Source organism: Emys orbicularis, chromosome 4 (assembly GCF_028017835.1).
Source record: "Emys orbicularis isolate rEmyOrb1 chromosome 4, rEmyOrb1.hap1, whole genome shotgun sequence".
NCBI classification, from domain to species: Eukaryota; Metazoa; Chordata; order Testudines; family Emydidae; genus Emys; species Emys orbicularis.
Window position 1 is genome coordinate 102,299,648 of NC_088686.1, and position 20,171 is coordinate 102,319,818.

Genomic DNA, 20,171 nt, shown 5'->3' on the forward strand with positions numbered 1-20,171 from the left:
ACAAACACCTGTCAGGGAAGGTCTAGATGATACTTAGTTCTCCCTGAGTGCAGGGGACTGGACTAGATGACCCAACAGGGTCCTTCAAGTCCTACATCTCTGTGATTCTCCATGCTGAGGGGAATTCATGTTGGTGTTCTGCTGCTTCAGCTCCAGGGTGAGTTCTGCGCAGCTTTCTAGGAAAGTAGTCTTTTTGTCATCCCTGTTCTAATCACTACTCTCTCCCACCAGTCACTGCGAGTTGACCGAGCCCAGAAGCAGCACTCCGCTGAGTAAAACTGCTCCAGATAAATGCCCCGCAGAAGTAACTGTTCAATTTCCTCCTCCTCTTGTAGCCATATTCCTACAGCATCCAAATCCGTCCAGCTGCATGACTGCCATGATGGTGGCGCTCAGCAGGCCCTCCCTGGTGCCTCACAGCAGTTCGAAAACAGCACTGACAAAATACAGATGTATTATGGGAAGCCAGGAGAGGAATCACATGAGTTTTTAGACTCCACGTCCTAAAATTCCTATTGGTTCCAGTACGCATCTCCGCCCAATGCACTGCAAGAAAAAGTAGAGCACAAAGCTGAGTGGCGGAACATTGCACCATGACATCTGCCCAGAATGCTGTGTACTTAATTTGAAAAAGCTCAGAGCCATGTGGATGCTATGAGTAAAAGGAAACTACCTGCAAGCTGGCATTACAAAGCAGTGTGGATGCACTTCTGTTTGATATAGTTAAATGGCTGCACATAGGGCAAACAAACTAATCTGATTTAACATCCCCATGTAGACAAACCTTTAAGTATAAAAACGTTCAGTGTTCAAAAAATATAACAAGTTAGTTTTTAAAGTCCGAATGCTTTGCTTTTTCTGTTTCCCAGAAGCTGGGAATGGGCGACAGGGGATGGATCACTTGATGATTACCTGTTCTGTTCATTCCCTCTGGGGTACCTGGCATTGGCCACTGTCGGAAGACAGGATACTGGGCTGGATGGACCTTTTGGTCTGACCCAGTATGGCTGTTCTTATGTTCTTAAATACAAAATAACAACACCCTTGTATTTATTGATAATTATTGCCCAATTCATGTTTGTTTAGAAGATATATTTGTATTCAGTGACTGGAGCAGTTATTTTCTCCTCAGATATTGTCAGTAAATTCTTAGCTTGAGCCAAAAATAATCAGTAAATATTGAAAAAGGTTTGTCCAACACTACTGTTCAGATGAGGCCTAGAAATGACTTTTTAAAAAAATGACAAGGTGGGTGAGTTAGTATCTTCTGTTAATGAGAGAGAAGCTTTTGAGCTATGCAGAGCTCTTCAGATCTGGAAAACGTATTTAGTGTGTCACAGCTAAATGCAAGGTGGAACAGATTGTTTAGCATAGGTAGTTAACACATTCTAGGAGACCATTCAAGGTGAAGTGGCTTTTTAACGTGTCTGCAGTCATAGGACAAAAAAGGGGGATTAGTGGGTTACAGATTGTTGTAATAAGCCATAAATCCCATGTCTTTGAGATCATGATTTTTAGTGTCTAGCGAAGTTATGAATTTAAGCTCACAGGCTCGCCTTTTGAAGGTGTCGTGCAGGTTTTCTTTGAAGATGAGGACTAAGAGGTCAGGTATGGAGTGATTGTTTTGAGAAGCGTTCACTCACAGGTGACATGGGGTTTTTGTGTCTCATCATTTTTCTGTGAGAGATAGAGACTGGAGTCATTGTCTGACTTCACCCTGGGGTGGGTTTGTGGGAGATGAGGTTGTAAAGTTTCTCTTGGAGTTGCTTGGGGAAAGATTTGATGATATCCTTAAATTCCTGAGTGAATTGTGGCATGGGGTGGTCTTTGATTCTTTCTTAGGTGTAAGTTGGCTGGCCTTGTTGATGTAGCCGTCATGGTTGAGAACTATGATGGCATCCCCTTTGTCTGCTGGTTTGATCGTTATCAGTGGTTGGATATCAGAGACTATATAGGTGTCCTCTCGGCAGTGGAAAGATTGTGCTGGATGTGATGTTTAAGGATTTCAAGTCAATTTTTTTCTGAAGCAATCAATATAATAATCAAGGTATCATCTGCTATGGAGTGTCCAGTCAGATAATACTTTTTTCTTATGCCAGTTGATGGGGACATGGTAGTTGTGGGTGGTGGTGTCATTGTTGTATAATAATTTTTTTGAATCAGAGTTGGCAAAAGAGTTCTCTCCATGTTAGTATGATCTCATGATCTGTGGTGAGGCAGAAGTTCAGTCCCTTGGAGAGTACTGTTAAATCCCCTCTTGTTAGGGGTACTTTTGATAAATTGATGATGGAGTCTCATGTGGTGCCATGCTTTGTCCTGGAGGTGACGTTCTGTGGGTTGTGGAGTTATTGTAGTTCCACTTACAAGTGTCTACCTCAGCAAAGAAAAGGAAGTTGGTTTTTTTTATCATTGCAGTAAAATAGCTAGATTCCCATATACAGTGTGTACCAGATATTTCCCGGGGAATTTTGTTGTTACTCTAAGGCAGCATTTTCAAAAGTGTGGGATATGTTCCACTGGTGGGGAGCATGAAGGGCTAGCTGAGGGATATGGACAGACCTCTTAATTGTTCTTCAGTCTTTTTTAAGGTCTCTAGTTGTTATGGTTGTATATAAGACTGTAAAAATACAAAGCAAGTGTAGCTGATGCAGAGAGCCTGGAATAGTAGATCTGAGTTGTGAACTGCCTCATTCGTGTCCATGAATGTTAACTTAGATGCCAGTGATATTTTAATGTAATCACTAATTATTTCAGTGCTCATTTATGCCTGTAAGAAGGGAAAGGAAGTATCATATCAAAATGTAGGGAATGAAAAGTTAAGGATGCATTTTAAAATAAAATTCTTAAACCATGGTAAGTCTTTAACAACACATGGGGAGGTTGTGTGTGGGGGGAGGGAGGGCGGGCAATGGTTTCATTTTCCTCAAGAAAGGGTTCAAGTTTTCAAAAATTTGGGAAATGTTGCTCTAAGACCTTTTATGTTGAGTGTTTTTCTGCCAGTGTTGCTGCACTAGTGAAACTCTCCAATGTAGATGTGTTTCACTGACATAATGACTGAGTTGTGCCAGCACAACTTACTCAAGTTTTGAAGTAAGGATAAGCTACATCAGTGCCAATCACTTCTTTTTTACCCAGTGCAGTGCATCTATGCTAGGGGGGTATGCTACACTCGTGCAATAAAAATCTCAGTGTAGCAAGGTCTTTCCACAACTTTTTGTTTAGTACTGTGAGTATGCTTGCTATTCAATTTGATTTTCAGGATTTTTCTTTGTTTGGTGTGAGCTCTTCAGAAACTTGTTTCACCAAAAAATGGACAAAGGTGGTGGGAAGTCATGCAAATGTCATATACTTCCCTTCTCCACAAATGTCTTTTTTATGTATCTGGTTGAGTGAATTAATAAGCTGCATGCCACTTATGCAGAAAGAGTACCACGTTCATATTTATGAATCACTGCATATATGATGTGGAATATGGCAGAGATTTTTCCCCCCTCAATTTTTTTAGACCAACTTTAGTCTATCTAAATCTCTTCTTTTTTCATCTTTCTTCTGGCATAATTGATAAACAGTAATAATTAACAAAGGTAAATGGGTTTTTGGTTACATGCAAGACCTATAAATAGTTTAGTCCACTAAACAGTAAATAAAGTAAAAACAATACAAAAGTAATACCTTCGGGTTAGGGCTTTTCCATAATGTGTCTGACAGTCAGGCTATGGGAAAGCAGAGCCGATTGTGGAAGATATACTAGCAGGGTTGGTTTAAACATCCTCTTAATTAAATTCAGAGATCAAAGGGGAAAGATGTAAAAATAATATGGAACAGATGTAGATTAGAGTTTCTGTTCTCTGGGAGCTCAGTGTGGATTACTGTTTACAGGAATAATATATCAGTTTCCAGACAAAAATATTTAAGACGTGTAAAAAAGGTCAGCTATTTACGGGATGAAGAGATGCACAAGATTATTGCATTTGTTAAACAAATATGGTAGGCCAAATTCAGCCTTGCATAAGTGTGTGCAACTCCACTGAAGTCACTGAAGACTGAATTTCACCCTGGAAAGTCAGGAAATAATCTTTTAAAAAGCTATAAATTTTGGAAAATGTGAAAATGTACAGTTGTATATTAGGAAATCAATGTTTTTAATTTGAGACTTGTTCTTTCAGATTAACATTCCCTCTCTGCAACTGCTGGACTCTTCAGTATATATGTGCGTGGCTGCTTTTAAAAATTCCTTTTAAAATGAAAAACATTAAATGGTAGAATGAAGTGGTTTTTTTGTTTGTTTTTTGTTTTTCAAACCCTCTCCCTTCACATCTCTTGGTCACTACTTATTTGTCACTCTCCCTTGCAGTCAGGCTTTGATTAAGGTAATGATCTGCAAGTAACTTTGGGCAGGCAGACAGACCCCAGTACCCAGACATAAGTTGCAGAATCAGTATCTAAGATAGTAAAAAATGCATTACATTTCCCTTGTAATCATGGAATTCACAATTAAGTCAGCAACTTTGTCCTTAATGCACATCACTAGTTTTGCTTAGGAATCACATTGGTCTTTAAGCAATGTTATATTCTGCAGTTTGAACATTGAATAGGGCTGACAAGGATGGAATTGCAGCCATAACTTTGAATTTATGGACACTCAGTGTCTTTAAAAAAAAAAAAAGATTCTTGCTCTCTCCCTTTGCCAATTCCTCCCTCAACATAATGAGACTTGACACAGTGTGTAGCAATTTTTGAAACTATAATGATGGGCTGTGTATTCAGATGCATTTCAAAATTTATATTTACTAGGTTTTGTAAACAGGTTGAGAAGAAGAAAAACCTCTTCTCTGAGGTTGGGGGGGAAGAGAGAACTAGTTTTTCCTCCTTTGCTCATTATTAATTTTTTTAAATGCAGCTTCTGGCTAGAATCAAACATTGCTGAGGTGCCTTGAGGAAGACTGTTGTTGTATTTCCAGCTTGACTGGAAGTGAGAATTATCTTAAGTCTTGAAAGCTTGTTCATGCGGTCTTTGCCAGCTCAGTTTACAGAGCAAGAGGTTTAGACAGATCAGCTAAACCATCTGAACTTTCAGGTGCTTATCTGCATTGAACCACTGGACCTTTTGAGATTCTTCCATTGCTAATACCTAATCAATTGTCTAAGGGTTTCAGAGCTATTAGGAATGATTAAAATCTCTTCTGTAAAAAGTATTTGCTTTGGCATAGTTTTGTAGTATGAATGCTTAATAACTGTCTAGTAAGAAATCCTTTAGCTATAGCTGTAGACAGCAGCATATTGGACATGTGTGGTTAATCATCTTTTAAAAATCTCTCAGCCCTGAATGTTTAACTTAAACTTCTGGTAAGAACTAGTGCTATATAATAATCAGTTGCAAATTCAAATGAAGCTGTTCCTGATCTCTTACCCAATTATTTGTTGACCACCAATGTTGTGCTTGTTGCTTTGCAAAATGGATTGCAGCAGTTTTTAATAAACACATTCAAAAAAACAAAATTGTTTCAGAGATACCAAGTATGTTGAGTTTCAGCCTGGTGCTAGCTTTTATAGTGAAGTTATAGACCCATAGCAAGTGGGAATTCTACTGGAAATACTGGTATCTTATCTCACAGTCAGGGCCGGCTCTACCATTTTTGCCGCCCCAAGCAAAAAAAAAAAAAAAAAAAAAAGCCGCCCAGACTGTGCCGTCCCAAGAATGGACAGAATGGCGCCCCTTAGCATGTGCCGCCCCAGGCACGTGCTTCCTCCGCTGGTGCCTGGAGCCGGCCCTGCTCACAGTAAAATGCTTCCATGCTCAAAATGGTGCCCTGGTATCTGCCATTTTGGTTTCAATAGCAGAGAGTGACTAGATGAATGCCAGGACCAGCTTTTCTCATTGCTGTATGACTTTTAGCAGGACCAACATTTTTGTATTAAGCCCTTTCTTAATCAACTATGTTGAACTCGCATCTGCAGAACTCACTGAGGTACAGAAGAATCTGTGCAATAGCATAAGAAATGGTGTAGATCAGTGATACTCAGACTAAGGCTCAGGAGCTGCAAGTGGCTCTTTAATGTGTCTCCTACAGTTCTTTGCCTCACATGATATTAAATCACCATGTGATTTATTTATTAGCCAAACTAAGTTATTAACCAAACAGGATGCTTTTACTATGTTATTAACCAAATGTAGAATACTGGTCAGTTATTTTGTTGTGAGAATTCTATATATATAATACATACACGCGCGCACACACACTTTTATACATAGAGAAGGAAACAATGAATTTGACCCCTGAACCACTAAGGTCTGAGTATCACTGGTGTAGATAATACATTGTGGCTCTGTGTGCCACCTTTTAGACAAACTGTTACACTTGGACTTTCTAATTCAAACTATATAGCATCCCATCAATTTATTGCCTTGAGTTTAAGTGCATTTCTTTCACAAACATCTTTCTTGTTTAACTTTTAGATTACCAGAGATTGATGACGGTGGCAGAGACCATCACAGCACTAATGTTTCCATTCCAATGGCAGCACGTATATGTTCCCATCCTGCCAGCCTCTCTCCTTCATTTCCTAGATGCCCCTGTCCCTTATTTGATGGGCTTGCACTCCAATGGACTGGATGACAGGTCTAAGCTGGAACTGCCTCAAGAGGTGAGAGAAACTTGGCTGGATTGATAGATATTTTACAGGGCTACTAGGTTATTTTGGGAGAAGTGAGAGAGAAACTGAGTGAACAATGAAATCTATAATAAGGAGTGTAAGGTGGAAACACACATTATGGGCATTCCTATTTGCATTGGCCTGATGGATTTCATTGGGGTTACCAGATAAAATCCATTCCAATGAAAGAGAGAAATAAAACTCACTGTTTTGGAACTTTCTGCTGTAGTAAAGTTAAACCTTGTAATCTACCAGCTATAGTGTATTAATGCAGTAAAGGTACTTGAAGAAAAAATACATTTTGACCTACAGAGAAGTCAATGTTTATTTGTTGCTAGTTGACAGCAATTGTGTGGTAGACACTATACAGACACAGAACAAAAAGATGATCCCTACCCAAAGGAGATGACAATCTAAATATGGATTTGGGGCAGCACAAATGGCTGCATTATATTCATTTTGTCCCCTTTACCCACCCACCACCAGCTTACAAGCCCAACAGGAAAGGTTGGCATAGCTTGCTGTGGAAATCAGGGTGTGCAGTGACAGGATGACCTTAAGCACTGTCTGAGACAGCACAGGGGAATGGCTGCAGGAGCAGGTAGCTGTCAGCCTGAGGCTTCTAAACCAAATAGGAGCAGAGCTCCACTCCTGGTAGACTTGAAATTAACATACAGCAGCAGTAGGCACCTTTCCGTGCTGTTCAACTCCAAAATCCTCAAGGGGATCTCCACCTCAGAGTTGTGTGAGAGCACCCGGCTGGCCGATGTCTGCTTCTGCTTGGGAGCTGTGTTGCATATTGGCACTAATTAATTACAATATGATCCATATAATTCATTCTCAAAAGTATTGGGAGTTTTGAACCCTAAAACGACATGCAAGGAGGTGTCCAGAAAGTGTTTGGCCATCCATCCTGCTCTCATATGACTAATATATGGAAGCAATTTGGAAGTCTGAACATATTGGCATGCGAGAACACGTTACAGTAAAATAGAGACTTTCCAGCATTAATGAAAGTGTCTAAATGTCTTCTTAAATCATCTTAGTTTGGATGCACTGATTTTGGAAAAAGGCCTAAATGTAGCTATTGATGCAAGAATATTGCATTGTTTTATTCATACTATTTCTTTATCTTTTTGCTAACAATGACCATCAATATTCTCTTGAGTGACATAGGCATCTAGCCTTTTTCAGTAGACTGTTACTTTCAGAATTAATACCTTGGACACTATGATTCAACTGGCGTTGAAATCAGTTTAAATGCTAGTGTGGGCAGGACAAATCCATCCTCAACACTGGCCGAATAGGGAATAGGAAAATATGTGAAAACACTGGTTATGGAATCTTAATGATGAACAAAGAAAAGGGCCATGAGTTTATGAACATCTAGTTGCCTCTTTTTGTTTTCATTTTAACTTACGTTTTTTCAACATGATAAAAGAGAAACCAGCAAGAATTTGGCAGAAAAATACATGCTTTTCGTTATCCAGCAGTGCAGAAACACAGCTTGAGATAGAAAACTTCCTAAAAAGGCCTCTTGATATTCGAGCGGTGATTATTCTGTAAACCTCCACTTTGGTCACCATGCCAACCCTTTGTTATTTTTATTCAAATCTATATGTCAACTAGTGTTTATAATAGTTTATATTCAGTTGTTTGTCTGAGGAACTGAAAAGTTAAATCTTTCCCTACAGATACTGTCACATTCTTTTTAATAAGCATTGAGTGCTTTGTGTTTTTTTTCTAATGCAGCTAAGCCTACATTGATCCGTCTATTTTTGTTTATCTCCTTGTTTATGTACCAGCATCATTAATGACACCATCAGGAACATGCAGAACTTTGAGAATGGTCAATTACTTCAGCTTACTTCTGCTAGCAGATGTTGCTCTTGGTTTTGATGGGCCCAATTAATATAGCTAATATTGATTTTTTTTTCTTTTAGTTTTTTTTTTAGCTGCCAGCTGGAGTGAAATTAATGTGTGTCTGCATATGTGTATTAGTAATCTATATTATTTATTAGTATATGGACTTTTTATTCAGATATCAGGAATGGCAATATACAAAAACCTGTAGGAGAACACTTCAACCTCCCTGGCCACACAATAGCAGATGTAAAGGTAGCCATCTTACAGCAAAAATACTTCAGGACCAGACTCCAAAGAGAAACTGTTGAGCTCCAGTTCATTTGCAAATTTGACACCATCAGATCAGGATTAAACAAAGACTGTGAATGGCTATCCAACTACAGAAGCAGTTTCTCCTCCCTTGGTGTTCACACCTCAACTGCTAGCAGAGCACCTCACCCTCCCTGATTGAACTAACCTCGTTATCTCCATATTGATTTATACCTGCCTCTGGAAATTTCCATTACTTGCGTCTGAAGAAGTGAGGTTCTTACCCACGAAAGCTTATGCTCCCAATACTTCTGTTGGTCTTAAAGGTGCCACAGGACCCTCTGTTGCTTTATTCATACAGTAACCTAAAAGTCAATGGTCCATAACAGGTGAAAAAAATATAGTCCCTTCCCAATAGAGGGGGAGAGCTTGTCTTTAGAATCTGGAGAAAATTTCCCAACAACTTAACATTAATAATTTTTATTTTCACATTTTGAATCGACACTGACAAGTAAATGGCTTTCTGAAGGGCTTTCTCAATATTCCTAAAAGACCTAAACAAGAATATATCACTCCCTATATGCTCAAAGTAATCCCTCTAGCACAGGGGTGGGCAAACTACCACCCGTGGGCCGGATCCGGCCCCTCAAGGCTTTGGATCCGGCCCGCGGGATTGCCCCCCGTGGCGTCACGGGCCCCATGCCGCTCTCGGAAGCGGCCAGCACAACGTCCCTGTGGCACCCGGGCAGGGGGGCAGAGGGCTCTGTGCGTTGCCCTTACCTGCAGGCACCGCCCCCTGCAGCTCCCATTGGCCGGGAACGAGGAACCGCGGCCAATGGGAGCTTTGGGGGAGGTACCTGGAGGCGTGGCAAGGGCAGCGCACACAGAGCCCTCCGCCCCTCCACCCCCAGGGGCTGCAGTGCTTCCTGGAGTGGCGCAGTGTGGGGCCAGGGCTGGCATGCAGGGAGCCTGCCCTGGCCTCGGGGCGCGCCGCTGCCACCCCGGAGCCGCTTTAGGTAAGCAGCGCCGGGCCGATCCCGAACCCCTCCTGCACCCTGCCCCCCCAACTCCCTGCACCCCAACCCCTGTCCTGAGCCCCCTCCCACAGTCTGCACCCCTCGTGCACCCCAACCCCCTTCCCTGAGCCCCCTCATACACCCCGCACCCCTCCTCTGCCCCAATCCCTTGCCCTGAGCCCCTTCCTGCACATCGCACCCCCTCCCACACCCCACACTCCCTCCTGAACCCCAACCCCCTGCCCCGGCCCTGCATACAATTTCCCCACCCAGATGTGGCCCTCGGCCCAAGAAGTTTGCCCACCCTGCTCTAGCACCTACATTTGGGAAGTTTTGTTACAAATAACTGACACTGACACAGTGATACAGAATTAAAAGTTGGTTTTCTATAGCAGCTCATAGATAAACAATTTTCTGAGGAAAATGTAGCGTTGAAAGGGGTGTTCCAGTATAATTAAACCAGAGTTTGGAATAGCCTGGACTAAAACCTGGCTCCTCTGAAGCTTAAATGGTTCAATTTCTTGTTCAAAGAGCCAGATTGTACCACTCTTACACCCAATGAATATACAGTACTTCATTCTGAGAAGTCCCACTGTGGAAGTACAGATAGACTGAATCTGAACTGAGTTTTATCACTTTGCCTCTACTGCTTCACTAGTTAACTTCCTTTCTGCTAAGAAAATATTAGCTATGCCTCATCGGATGACTGGAACAAGTAAGTGTGGTCTCCACATTCCAAAAATATTTTTTCCAAATAAAGAAAAGCCGCAGTCAGTCCCAAAGTATGGCAGGTTTCCTCACCTCTTCTCCTGTTTAGTGGTGAGGCAGTACCATGTGGATATTTATAGGATTTTTGATATTCAGGATCCATCTGAGCCTTTGGCTGCCTTTACAATTGTATTTTTAACTGCTGTGTCTGCATTCAAAATGGTCTCAGGTTTAAAAGAGGAAATAGATTTTTCTTGAAGGTAAACTGCTGGCAGATACGGGGGAAGCTGAGGTGCCAAAACACTTTTTAGCCTTAAATATTTTTGCAACTTCCCTCCTCCAAGTTCTCCATTTCCCTCTCCCTCCCGCCTCAGTGAACCATAAACTGGAGCCTCTTATTTTGTTCTCTGATGGTTTCCTCTTATTTTGGAAAAGCTTTGTTTCCAGCAGTCCTGCTCTGTGGCCTTATTTTCAAGGTTTGTAACATGAGTGGCCACTCCTAGTAATTGATTGGAAATATTTTCTGCATTACTTTCAATACTATTGTAAGTTTTTTACATCACATGTTTTTCTAATGTACCAGATCTAGTGCTCACCTCTGGTGATTGCACACTTTAGGTCTTACAGGGTTGCTCCCCATCTAGGGTTGTCTGCGATGCTTCATGTATGGAATCTAACTTCTGTAATTTGCAAGAAGGCTTTTTATTTTGAGACATGTTTTTGGAGCTTGTTTGAGTTTTTCCTGAATTACCAGGAGTATTCTGCAAACTTCTGTGGTACAAATATACAACAGATAATCTGAGCTGGAAAGTAAACCAAGCTGTACTCAAGTGGGCCTGCAGAGCTCAATAACATGCATCTGTGTCCTCTCCCACTCGTTATGGATGAACGCTACATACAAGCAAACCTTGGTCTTTGGGTACAGTGTACTTTTGATGTGCCCCAAACTGGGGATAGAGCTACCCATGTATGGGAGTGAATTTGGAGATCTACAGCGCAACCTTATTCTATCTGAACGCATGTGCCTGCCCAAGAGGCGAAATAGAGAAGAAAAAGAGATCCATACTAAGGAAATCTTTATGCAGCTTAATGTGATCATTTATTTTGAGTTTCTCGCCTATTTTTAAAATGTGTTGTCATTTTCTGTTTGGCATAGCAGGTGAGAGTTTTTTTGCCATGGATTCTATTAGTACAGTCACAAAGATCAGTATCTGTAATCAGCAATATCAGCAGTCAGCTTTAATATATTTGGAAATGCAACTGCAGGCTGATATCAAAACTATACATTACTGTAAACATATACTGTCCAATATCCTCAGTTTTAAAACAAATCAAATAAAAAAACTTCTGCTGTTCAGTTCATACAACAGTGGAAACATAAAGCAACTAAAAAATGGCACCATGCAGCAGTACACAAAGCCTTGTAGGGCCTAATAGTTGTATTGAGGCAAAAGCAAACTATTAATATCAGTAACAAAAGAGCTTTACAGTGTGTAGCATCATCTGTTAGCTCAAAGTTTGGAACACTTTTCATATTGTACAGAGATCAGAATAATTACATATAGGAGCTTATTTCCAAATCCTACCTTTCCTTGACTTCTGACAGTAGAAATCAAAATTTGTCTTACACTATGTGTGAGTCAAGACGAGTTTTACCCATTCATCAATTATTATTATTATTTTTTTTGTTGGAGTTCGTCAGGAAAAACAGATTTTGACACACAGTTTGTGGAATTACAAGACTGAGCCTTTTATCTCTAACTCTTTTACCCAAAGAAAGAGTTCAGATAAGAAATATGAAGTACCTAATTTAGGCAAATGGAAGAGAACTGAGTTTTAAGAACTAGCTAGTCAGTGGTTTTCAAATGGAGGACATTTAAGAATAGAATCTTGCTATTGTAAACACAGTAGGAATGTCTACACTAGAGTTTTAAACTCTAGATTTCAATTGTTTTCAACACTTCTGGATCCAGGCTGGAACAAATGTTTGTGGAGTGTCCAGACTAGTGTTTACGAACATATTGGCTAACTCCAGTTAATTGGCAGTTAGCTTGAGTTAAGTCTACAGGAGACAGACCTTGAGGATTATACTGGTATAGTTAAAGCAGTATAGCCCCCAGCGTGTGGAAACAGCACTCTTTAAAATGCTACAGCTTTGTTCCAATATAGCTAGTCTCGTATGGAGATCCCAGTATAAATGTGCCCACTCTAGAGCTTGTACTGGTGTAACTATTTTAGTTAGAAAATCAGAGTCCTAACTGCTGTAGTTTCAGTAGTATACAACTTGTGTGTAGACAAGGTCTTGGGTACATTGGGAAGTCAGCTGCAGAGGGTGAAATTCATTCAAGTTCCATAGGGCCTTGAAAGAGCCTGAATTCAGCAAAATCAAATAAAAGGATTTAAGGCTTTGAAGCTGTGTATATGGGGCTTAGACCTGCAACGTGCCAATAGTGCTACTCGCGTAAAGTTGAGCATATGTGCTTAAATATTTTGCTGCATTAGAGACAGAGTGCTCAGCATCTTGCAGGATTGTGCACATGGTGGGGTCGTGGGGCTAGTGGCTGCATCACAGGCCTCTAAGGAAACCAGAGAAGGAAAGGGGAGGGGCTGTACAGGAAGACGCTTCTGTAAAAATTGAAGTGGAGGGAAGGACAATCCAGTTTACCGTAAATATTTTTAACGTTAGTGCTAAGAGTGTGGTTTGTTTATCAGTAATGTAGATCACAGTGCTGATTACACAGGCTGTCATGCACATCATAAAAACCTAGCAAGCAATAGCATCTGAATGTTTTCTGTGTTTCTTTTAATTTATCTTTTAAAGTAATTTGCTTGCTTAGCTAAATTGTGAAAATATTGCAACAGTTTATCTGGGGCATTTCATAGTACAGGCTTTATTTGTATATTTCATCTCTTTATGTGAGAAGAAATGCAGGGTGGAAAACACAGTGGAAATTCAAATAGTAATCATTTTGAAATTTCGGATGAGACTGAGCAGTGTTGTTCAGTAAGTGCTGGGAGAGTCAAACACAATCTAAAACACTTGTTTGGAATGATGTGGTCCCTGTGATCTTGGGCAGATTTCTTTTTATTTTCCAGTGAAGTCAGAATGTGGAAAAGATGACATTTTCACATTTTGAAGGTGCAGTTGTGCTTTAGGCCAAAGCTTGTCTCCATCAGCATTCTAATCCCAACCATTGCAAAGATCTCACTTCTCAAATTGGATCTTCACAAGGGCCTTGTTTTGTTTTTTTTGTTTTTGTTTTACTGTTCCAAAACAAAGCCCTTTGTTTCTCTGAATTCCAACATATTAGATCATCTTGACCAAGAGAGTTACTTTGAATAATAATGGCTGCTTTGTGTGTTTCTCCTATTCATTGGTAGAATGATTTCTTGAGGATGCTGCACATTCATTTCGGACCCTGAATAGGTTGTGATGACCAATTTTAAGTCATTCCTACCTCTCAGCTTTAAGACAGCTGTTTGCAGAGTTAATTTCTACAAGCTGCTGCCGCCAGTAATTTTCCCCTGCAAATTCTGATTTGGCATGAAGAGCAGCAGCAATGTGAATCAGTGTAAATGGTCATCATGGATACTTGCAGGAATGGAAGAGAAACTTTCCTTGCAACATAGAACCCATAAAAATGTTCTGTAGGCAAGACAACCTTTATGGGGCCAAGTTCTGCCCTCAGTCATACATTGCAGTTAGCCTTTTAAAAGCCTTCCCTTGTGTTGTATGCATATTCAGTCTCTCTCATGTCTATGCAGAGACGCGTGGGTGTAAGTGGTCTGATCTTGCATGTGCTTAGTTCCATTGACTTGAGTGCATAAGGCTAAGCACATGAGTTTTTGCAGGATTGAGACCTTGAATACCAAGGTGAGAGGTGCCTTAAAAATGCTTCAGACTACTGCTTCTGAACCTTCTTCATACTGTAACCTCATGTTACCACAGAAGCATTTTTTTTTTTGGACCTTCTTCCCATCTAGCCACAATGGGAGGGGGCAAAGCAATCTCTGAAGCCTGCTTGTGACAACCCCCCCTCCCACCCCGGTTGAGAACCTGTGCTAGACAGATCCCCTGCTGTACACAGGCTTTGACTCTGTTTTCTGCAGATGCAGGAGAGGAGTCTGAGTAACATATGCACAGTGTATGAAATGTTCAAAATAGAAGTATCTTTTTTCTACTTTCAGCATAATGCCAGGGTGGGAACTTACTCATTGTTAAGTGAATGAGCTATTTTCTCTGCCTTTTAAGTGTCCTTTTGGGAAACATCAATGCATTTTCCTCCTCTGTTTTTTAAATGGAACTGAAAGGAAAGATACAAGCTTGATGCAGGAATTACGGAGTGAGAATTTTGAAGGACAGTGGTCCCTCCTGGTTTTAAAATGAGTTTTGCCATTTACTTCATGAGGTTGGGATTTCACCATATGAATCTATGAAAATTGATTTACCCATCACACTCATAAGATTGATAGACTTGAAGCCCTATTTATTTTGGTCCATAAAAGTTTGATTACACTGTAGGCTGGACTTTAAACTATAACATTCAAACCATATAACATTTTAGTGCTTCGGAGCATAGTATGATTGATTACTGCAGGAGGCTGGGAAGAACCTTTTTATTGCACAGTTGGGTGCAACGTGTTGGATATGATGAAAAAACCCATGGCACTGAGTCTCAGAGCCTGGGTCAGCTGACTCGTACTCAGAGGGCTTGGGCTTCAGGGCTAAAAATTGCAGTGTAGACTTTTGGGTTCAGGCATGAGCCTGGGCTCTGAGACGCTCCTCCTTGTGAGACTAGAGTCTGGGCTCTGGGACCTGAGCCCAAATTACGCTGCCATGTTGTAGCCTTTGGAGCCAGCCGTGGCCATGCCAGGGGTCTTTTTTATTGTAGTGTAGACGTACAATAAGTGGTTTTTGTTTTTTTAACTGTCTTTTGAAGCATGAGGTAGTAGCTGAAGCTAGAGGCAGGATACTTGACAAAATAAACCAATAGTATAGGCCAGTATGGCAAAGTAAATATGTTTGTGCTTAGTCTCTGAAACCAGAGACTAACTTTGTGATGCCCTGTCAGCAATTTTGCTAAGACGGGTAATATCTTTCCGTTATTTAAACTGAACTTTTAAAGTTAGTTTTGACTTTTAGAAGTGTGTGTGTGTGTGTGTGTGTGCGTGCGCATGCGCGCATAGCAAAGCAAGAGATAGCCCATGCATTAATTTCTGGAGGCTGGCATTGTTCACAAGCCAATCCGACTATGCTCCCATGAGTAGATCATCAGAGCTCTTTGAGTGAATGGTGAAAACCTCTGTACACTTTAATTTTTCATTCTATAGAACATATTGATACAACTCTGAATGCATGTATAATTAAAAAAAGGAAAAAATTAAGTAACTACAAATGGACACAATGTCAATTAATGGACTCAATGCCTCTTCTCTCCTACACCCTTAAAAAATAAATTGAAAAATCAACACTTTCCCAAATATCCTGCAAATGCAGGAGTCTTGCAACACAGGGTGGACTGATTTAAATAAAGGCAATTGAAGTCAGGAAGTGGAAAGCCTTGATTTTAATCATCGATTTTTAATCAATTTTTCCATTTGTACTTCTGTTACTTTCTAAAAGTGCATTCTCATTGGTTGATATAAATCAACACGTTTTAATGGTTATAACGAAATTTACTCTAGATTTGGTACATCTTTTTGCTACTACATTATATCTATATACATTTACTGAAGCCATTTTATAGTTGTACATTTTTAGTGTAAAGTATAAAGCTTGACCTCAAAGATTAGATGTTTTCCCCTGATTGTTTCTTTATATGGAAAAGCAGCCTTGAACTGAAAAGGTTTAAAAGAAGCTCATGGATTCAGCATATATAATTTTTATTTAAATGGTTAAGCGATTCTAAGGCTAGGCCTTAGCACATTTTTAAAAAGAATCTAAAAAAGTATTGTTTAAATAACCATAAAAATAAGATTTAAATAAAAATTCAAATATTTAACTTTGATTTTTACCCACCCTGTTGCAACATGACCTGAAGACTCCTTGAGGCTATTATACCTACCTTGATTCTGGCATATGGCAGTTTTTTCAATTTCTAGCTATTTTCTTTCTGCAGTGAAATTTAATTCTAGAATCTTTAAAAGGCTTTTAAAATAGGGAAAACTGTCTCTCCTGTTTACTTTGGGGAATATGGCTCTGATTCCGGAAGGCATCCCTGTATAAGAAGGGCTCTTAACCAATTGTTTAACTTGAAGCCTGTGTTCAAGTCTCCTTGATTTCAATGACACATAAGTGCTATCCTGAATGAGGACCTAAATTACTATTACTTATTACTTGCATTACTGTAGCACCTAGGAGCATTGTTCATTAACCAGGACCCCATTGTGCTAGACGCTGTAGAGAAACAGAACAAAAATCGGGAGAAATATTTTTTCCCTTTGAGTATAGTAATGCAAATATTATACAACACATGTTTAAGCATGAGCAAGCAGAAGTACTAGTGGGATAAATATTAAATGGCATAGTAACAACTGGTTGTGTGATAACCAGCCATCTCTGTGGCTTGCAGCGTAGGCTGTGTGTATAGTACTCTGAAGAGAGACTAATTTCTACACAGCAATTCGACTAGAAGAAGAAAATGTTTGCGAGATGAGCTTCCCCTATGAAGAAAACTTCACACCTGGTTTGGCTTTTCCTTTATTGGCAAGAGGTTTTATTTTTTGGATTATGCAGGCACGCTGGTCTCTGTAATTAGGATGAAGCTAGCTGTCCATTATAAACCAAATTTTTGTCCAATTATCCTCCAAATACCCCAAATAAATCTTTCCCATACTAAACCAAGCCAATGTAAATGTCACATGGAGAATCTTTTACTAGGGTGAAATATTACTGAGAAGCTTAAGGAAAATTGGACGAGGCTTTTGTGAAATGAGGGGTAAAAGAAAAATGTATTATTATTTTTTGGAAAAGTTTCTTAATGTGTAAGTGGCTTCTCATTTCTTAAACAACTTGACAGAAATTAAACATTTTTTTTATCTTGAGAAATTACAGGTACAGTGGACTGGTTCTGAGGCTTAATTATTCAGTACCCTATGTTGCAAACACTTGTACTCTGCTTGGTAGGTATTTGCAGGATCGGGCCTTTAGTTATTAAAGCCTCTGATGCATATATGAGGATCCCTGGGAAATTCCTAAATTCAGGGTCTTCTACTTAAAACACACGAGCTTCCTAAATCATGCACCTGTGCCATGCTACATGGTTTCAAAGAAGCACATGGGAACTGCTCTGCTGTCTACCCCTTCCTATGTAAACAGCTACAGTTCACATGTGTCTTAAGGCTAGTACTGGAGGCACTGTAGTGTGCACACCTAACATTTATTGTGTTAAAACTACATTGGTACTGAACGTAAGTCCAAACCAACACACGTGCCATTAAAAGTCTGCTTTTAAGGGCTGGAAGATGAACCCACACTAAACTTCATGGTACTCAGTTTATTTACTGCAGAATCACTATTATGAGTCCATTAAAACACAAAAATCTTTATTGTGGAATCAAAATGAGGAATACTGACCATTACCCTGTGCACCTCCCACTGAAGATGTGCAAGCCTAAACAACTCAAGTGTTAGAAAACCAGGAAATGTGGAGTTAGGGGGTTCTCCACATACCCATTCTTCGTTTTATTATGCGTTAGGTAGAACCTCGGGACGAACTGAGAATGGGACTCCATTATGCTAAACTCTGTTAAAACCTAGGATAATACAGTCCTATCCCCAAAGAGCTTACCTCTTAGAAGAAGGTTAATGTTACAATATAAAAAACCCTACAAATGTTAAAAAAATAATAATCCAGGAAATAAAAAAATAAGGTAACATTTCCTTCATAACATAACCACACAAACTTAACTCTGCCCCATGGATGTCAAGAGGAACTGGGACTATCACAGTATGGAAGGGACAGCATTAATTCAGGTGATTGGCATCAGTGTGTGAGAAGCCATGCTGCAAAGCCACACATGAGTTAGTGTCCTCACTGGTGTGTCGCCAGGACTTCTCAGGGCACGTACTATGGCCATCTCCTCAAAAGCTTGGGAAAACATGCTTTGCAGTGTGCTCTTAAGGCCAACAGATTCAGGCTGTGTTAACCCAAGGAGCGTATGTGGAGTAGAAGTACATTTAAGAGTCCATGTACAACATGTAAAATGTATCTTTATAAAACATTTAAATTCCATGTTTGAAGCTTAATGTAATACTATCCTGACTTAATTTTGCAGGCTAACCTGTGCTTTGTGGATGTAGACAACCATTTCATTGAGCTTCCAGAGGATTTGCCCCAATTCCCGAATAAACTCGAATTCATTCAGGAAATCTCTGAGATCCTAATGGCGTTTGGAATTCCACCTGAGGGAAACCTGCACTGTAGTGAAAGCGCCTCAAAGATGAAAAACCTCCGAGCATGTGACATAGTTTCTGATAAAAGAAATGGGAACATAGCAGGATCACCTTTAAATTCATATGAACTGCTAAAGGAAAATGAGACCATAGCAAGGCTTCAAGCACTTGTTAAAAGAACAGGTGTGAGCCTTGAAAAGGTAAGTTATGGAATTGCATGTAATCTCTTTGGAGTTGTATTACAGAATTGCAGTAGCTCTACTGAGTGAGTGAAAGATATACAGAGTGATGGTCTGAATGCTTGGGCCTTACCTTCACTAGAAAAAAAGTGTATTTTTAATACATGTTAGCTAACCCATATTAACATCATAGTATAGATAAAGTCAAGTTGTTGTGGTTTGGTCGAGGTTAATCCCTTGGCTCCACCTAGAGTTTATTTTTCCCTGTTGACATGTTAAAAATACTTTCCTTGCCTACACTAGGGTCTTAACTCATGTTAGATAATCAGTGTTTTAAAAACATACTTTTATTTTTCTTATGTAGACATGGCCAGAACTGGCATACAGTTATTTGTGGAGACACAGAAATTGGTGTTTTGGCATCTTTCTGTCGCAGTTTCTCCACCTGTAGAATGTGGATAATAATGTGCCCACATCAGCGATGCTGTGAGGTTTTATTCATTAATGTTTGTAAAATGTTTAGGGCCTGGTTTTCAGAGATACTGAGCACATATGGCTCTCATTGTTCTTAACTGTGGGTTCTCAGCACCTCTGAAAATTGGGCCCTACCTGCATAAGTGGTGTTATTGAAAGGTCTCCAAGGTTTGTGTTTTACATTTCTGATATGGAGGGAAAATTCTCTCAAAAAGGTTTGCTTGTTTGTCTTGGATGTTTAAATTGCTTCCCACAGACCTCTGATCTTGGAAAAATGACTACTCTACTTGCATATCAACTTTTTTTTGATTCTGCACATCAATATTAATATGAAGGTCAATACATAATGACTTGGAACAGTAATAAATATGGATTTATGATACACCTGAGAGAAATATATATTCACCTACTATGCCTGAATAGTAAAGTCTCTTGTGACCTCATAAAAGTGTTTTGTTTTTTTCTAAGGACCAAAGAAAGTAAATGGTGTGTCTGTGTATTCTATATATTATCTATCTTTTTTAAAATGCCTATTTTTAGTGTCCTGAGCATTGGAAGTGAATATCCAGTTTATTATTGGAGCTATAATCTCTTATACTAACAGTCTTTTCAGCTGAGTTATTAAATGTT

The 20,171-nt window shown here is 39.8% G+C and overlaps 1 protein-coding gene across 3 annotated transcripts in view; it reads left to right on the forward strand.

Moving 5' to 3' along the window:
• The window catches only part of DENND5A (DENN domain containing 5A), a 100,785-nt gene that overhangs the window by 47,941 nt on the left and 32,673 nt on the right, over positions 1-20,171 (forward strand). For 2 of the 3 annotated variants that reach the window (XM_065402648.1, XM_065402649.1), the window contains 2 exons: positions 6,458-6,645; positions 18,771-19,088. In XM_065402648.1, the coding sequence (XP_065258720.1) occupies positions 6,458-6,645; positions 18,771-19,088 (506 nt within the window). Of the gene's footprint in view, positions 1-6,457; positions 6,646-18,770; positions 19,108-20,171 lie in introns of all 3 variants that reach the window. The other variant, XM_065402650.1, reaches the window with a different exon arrangement.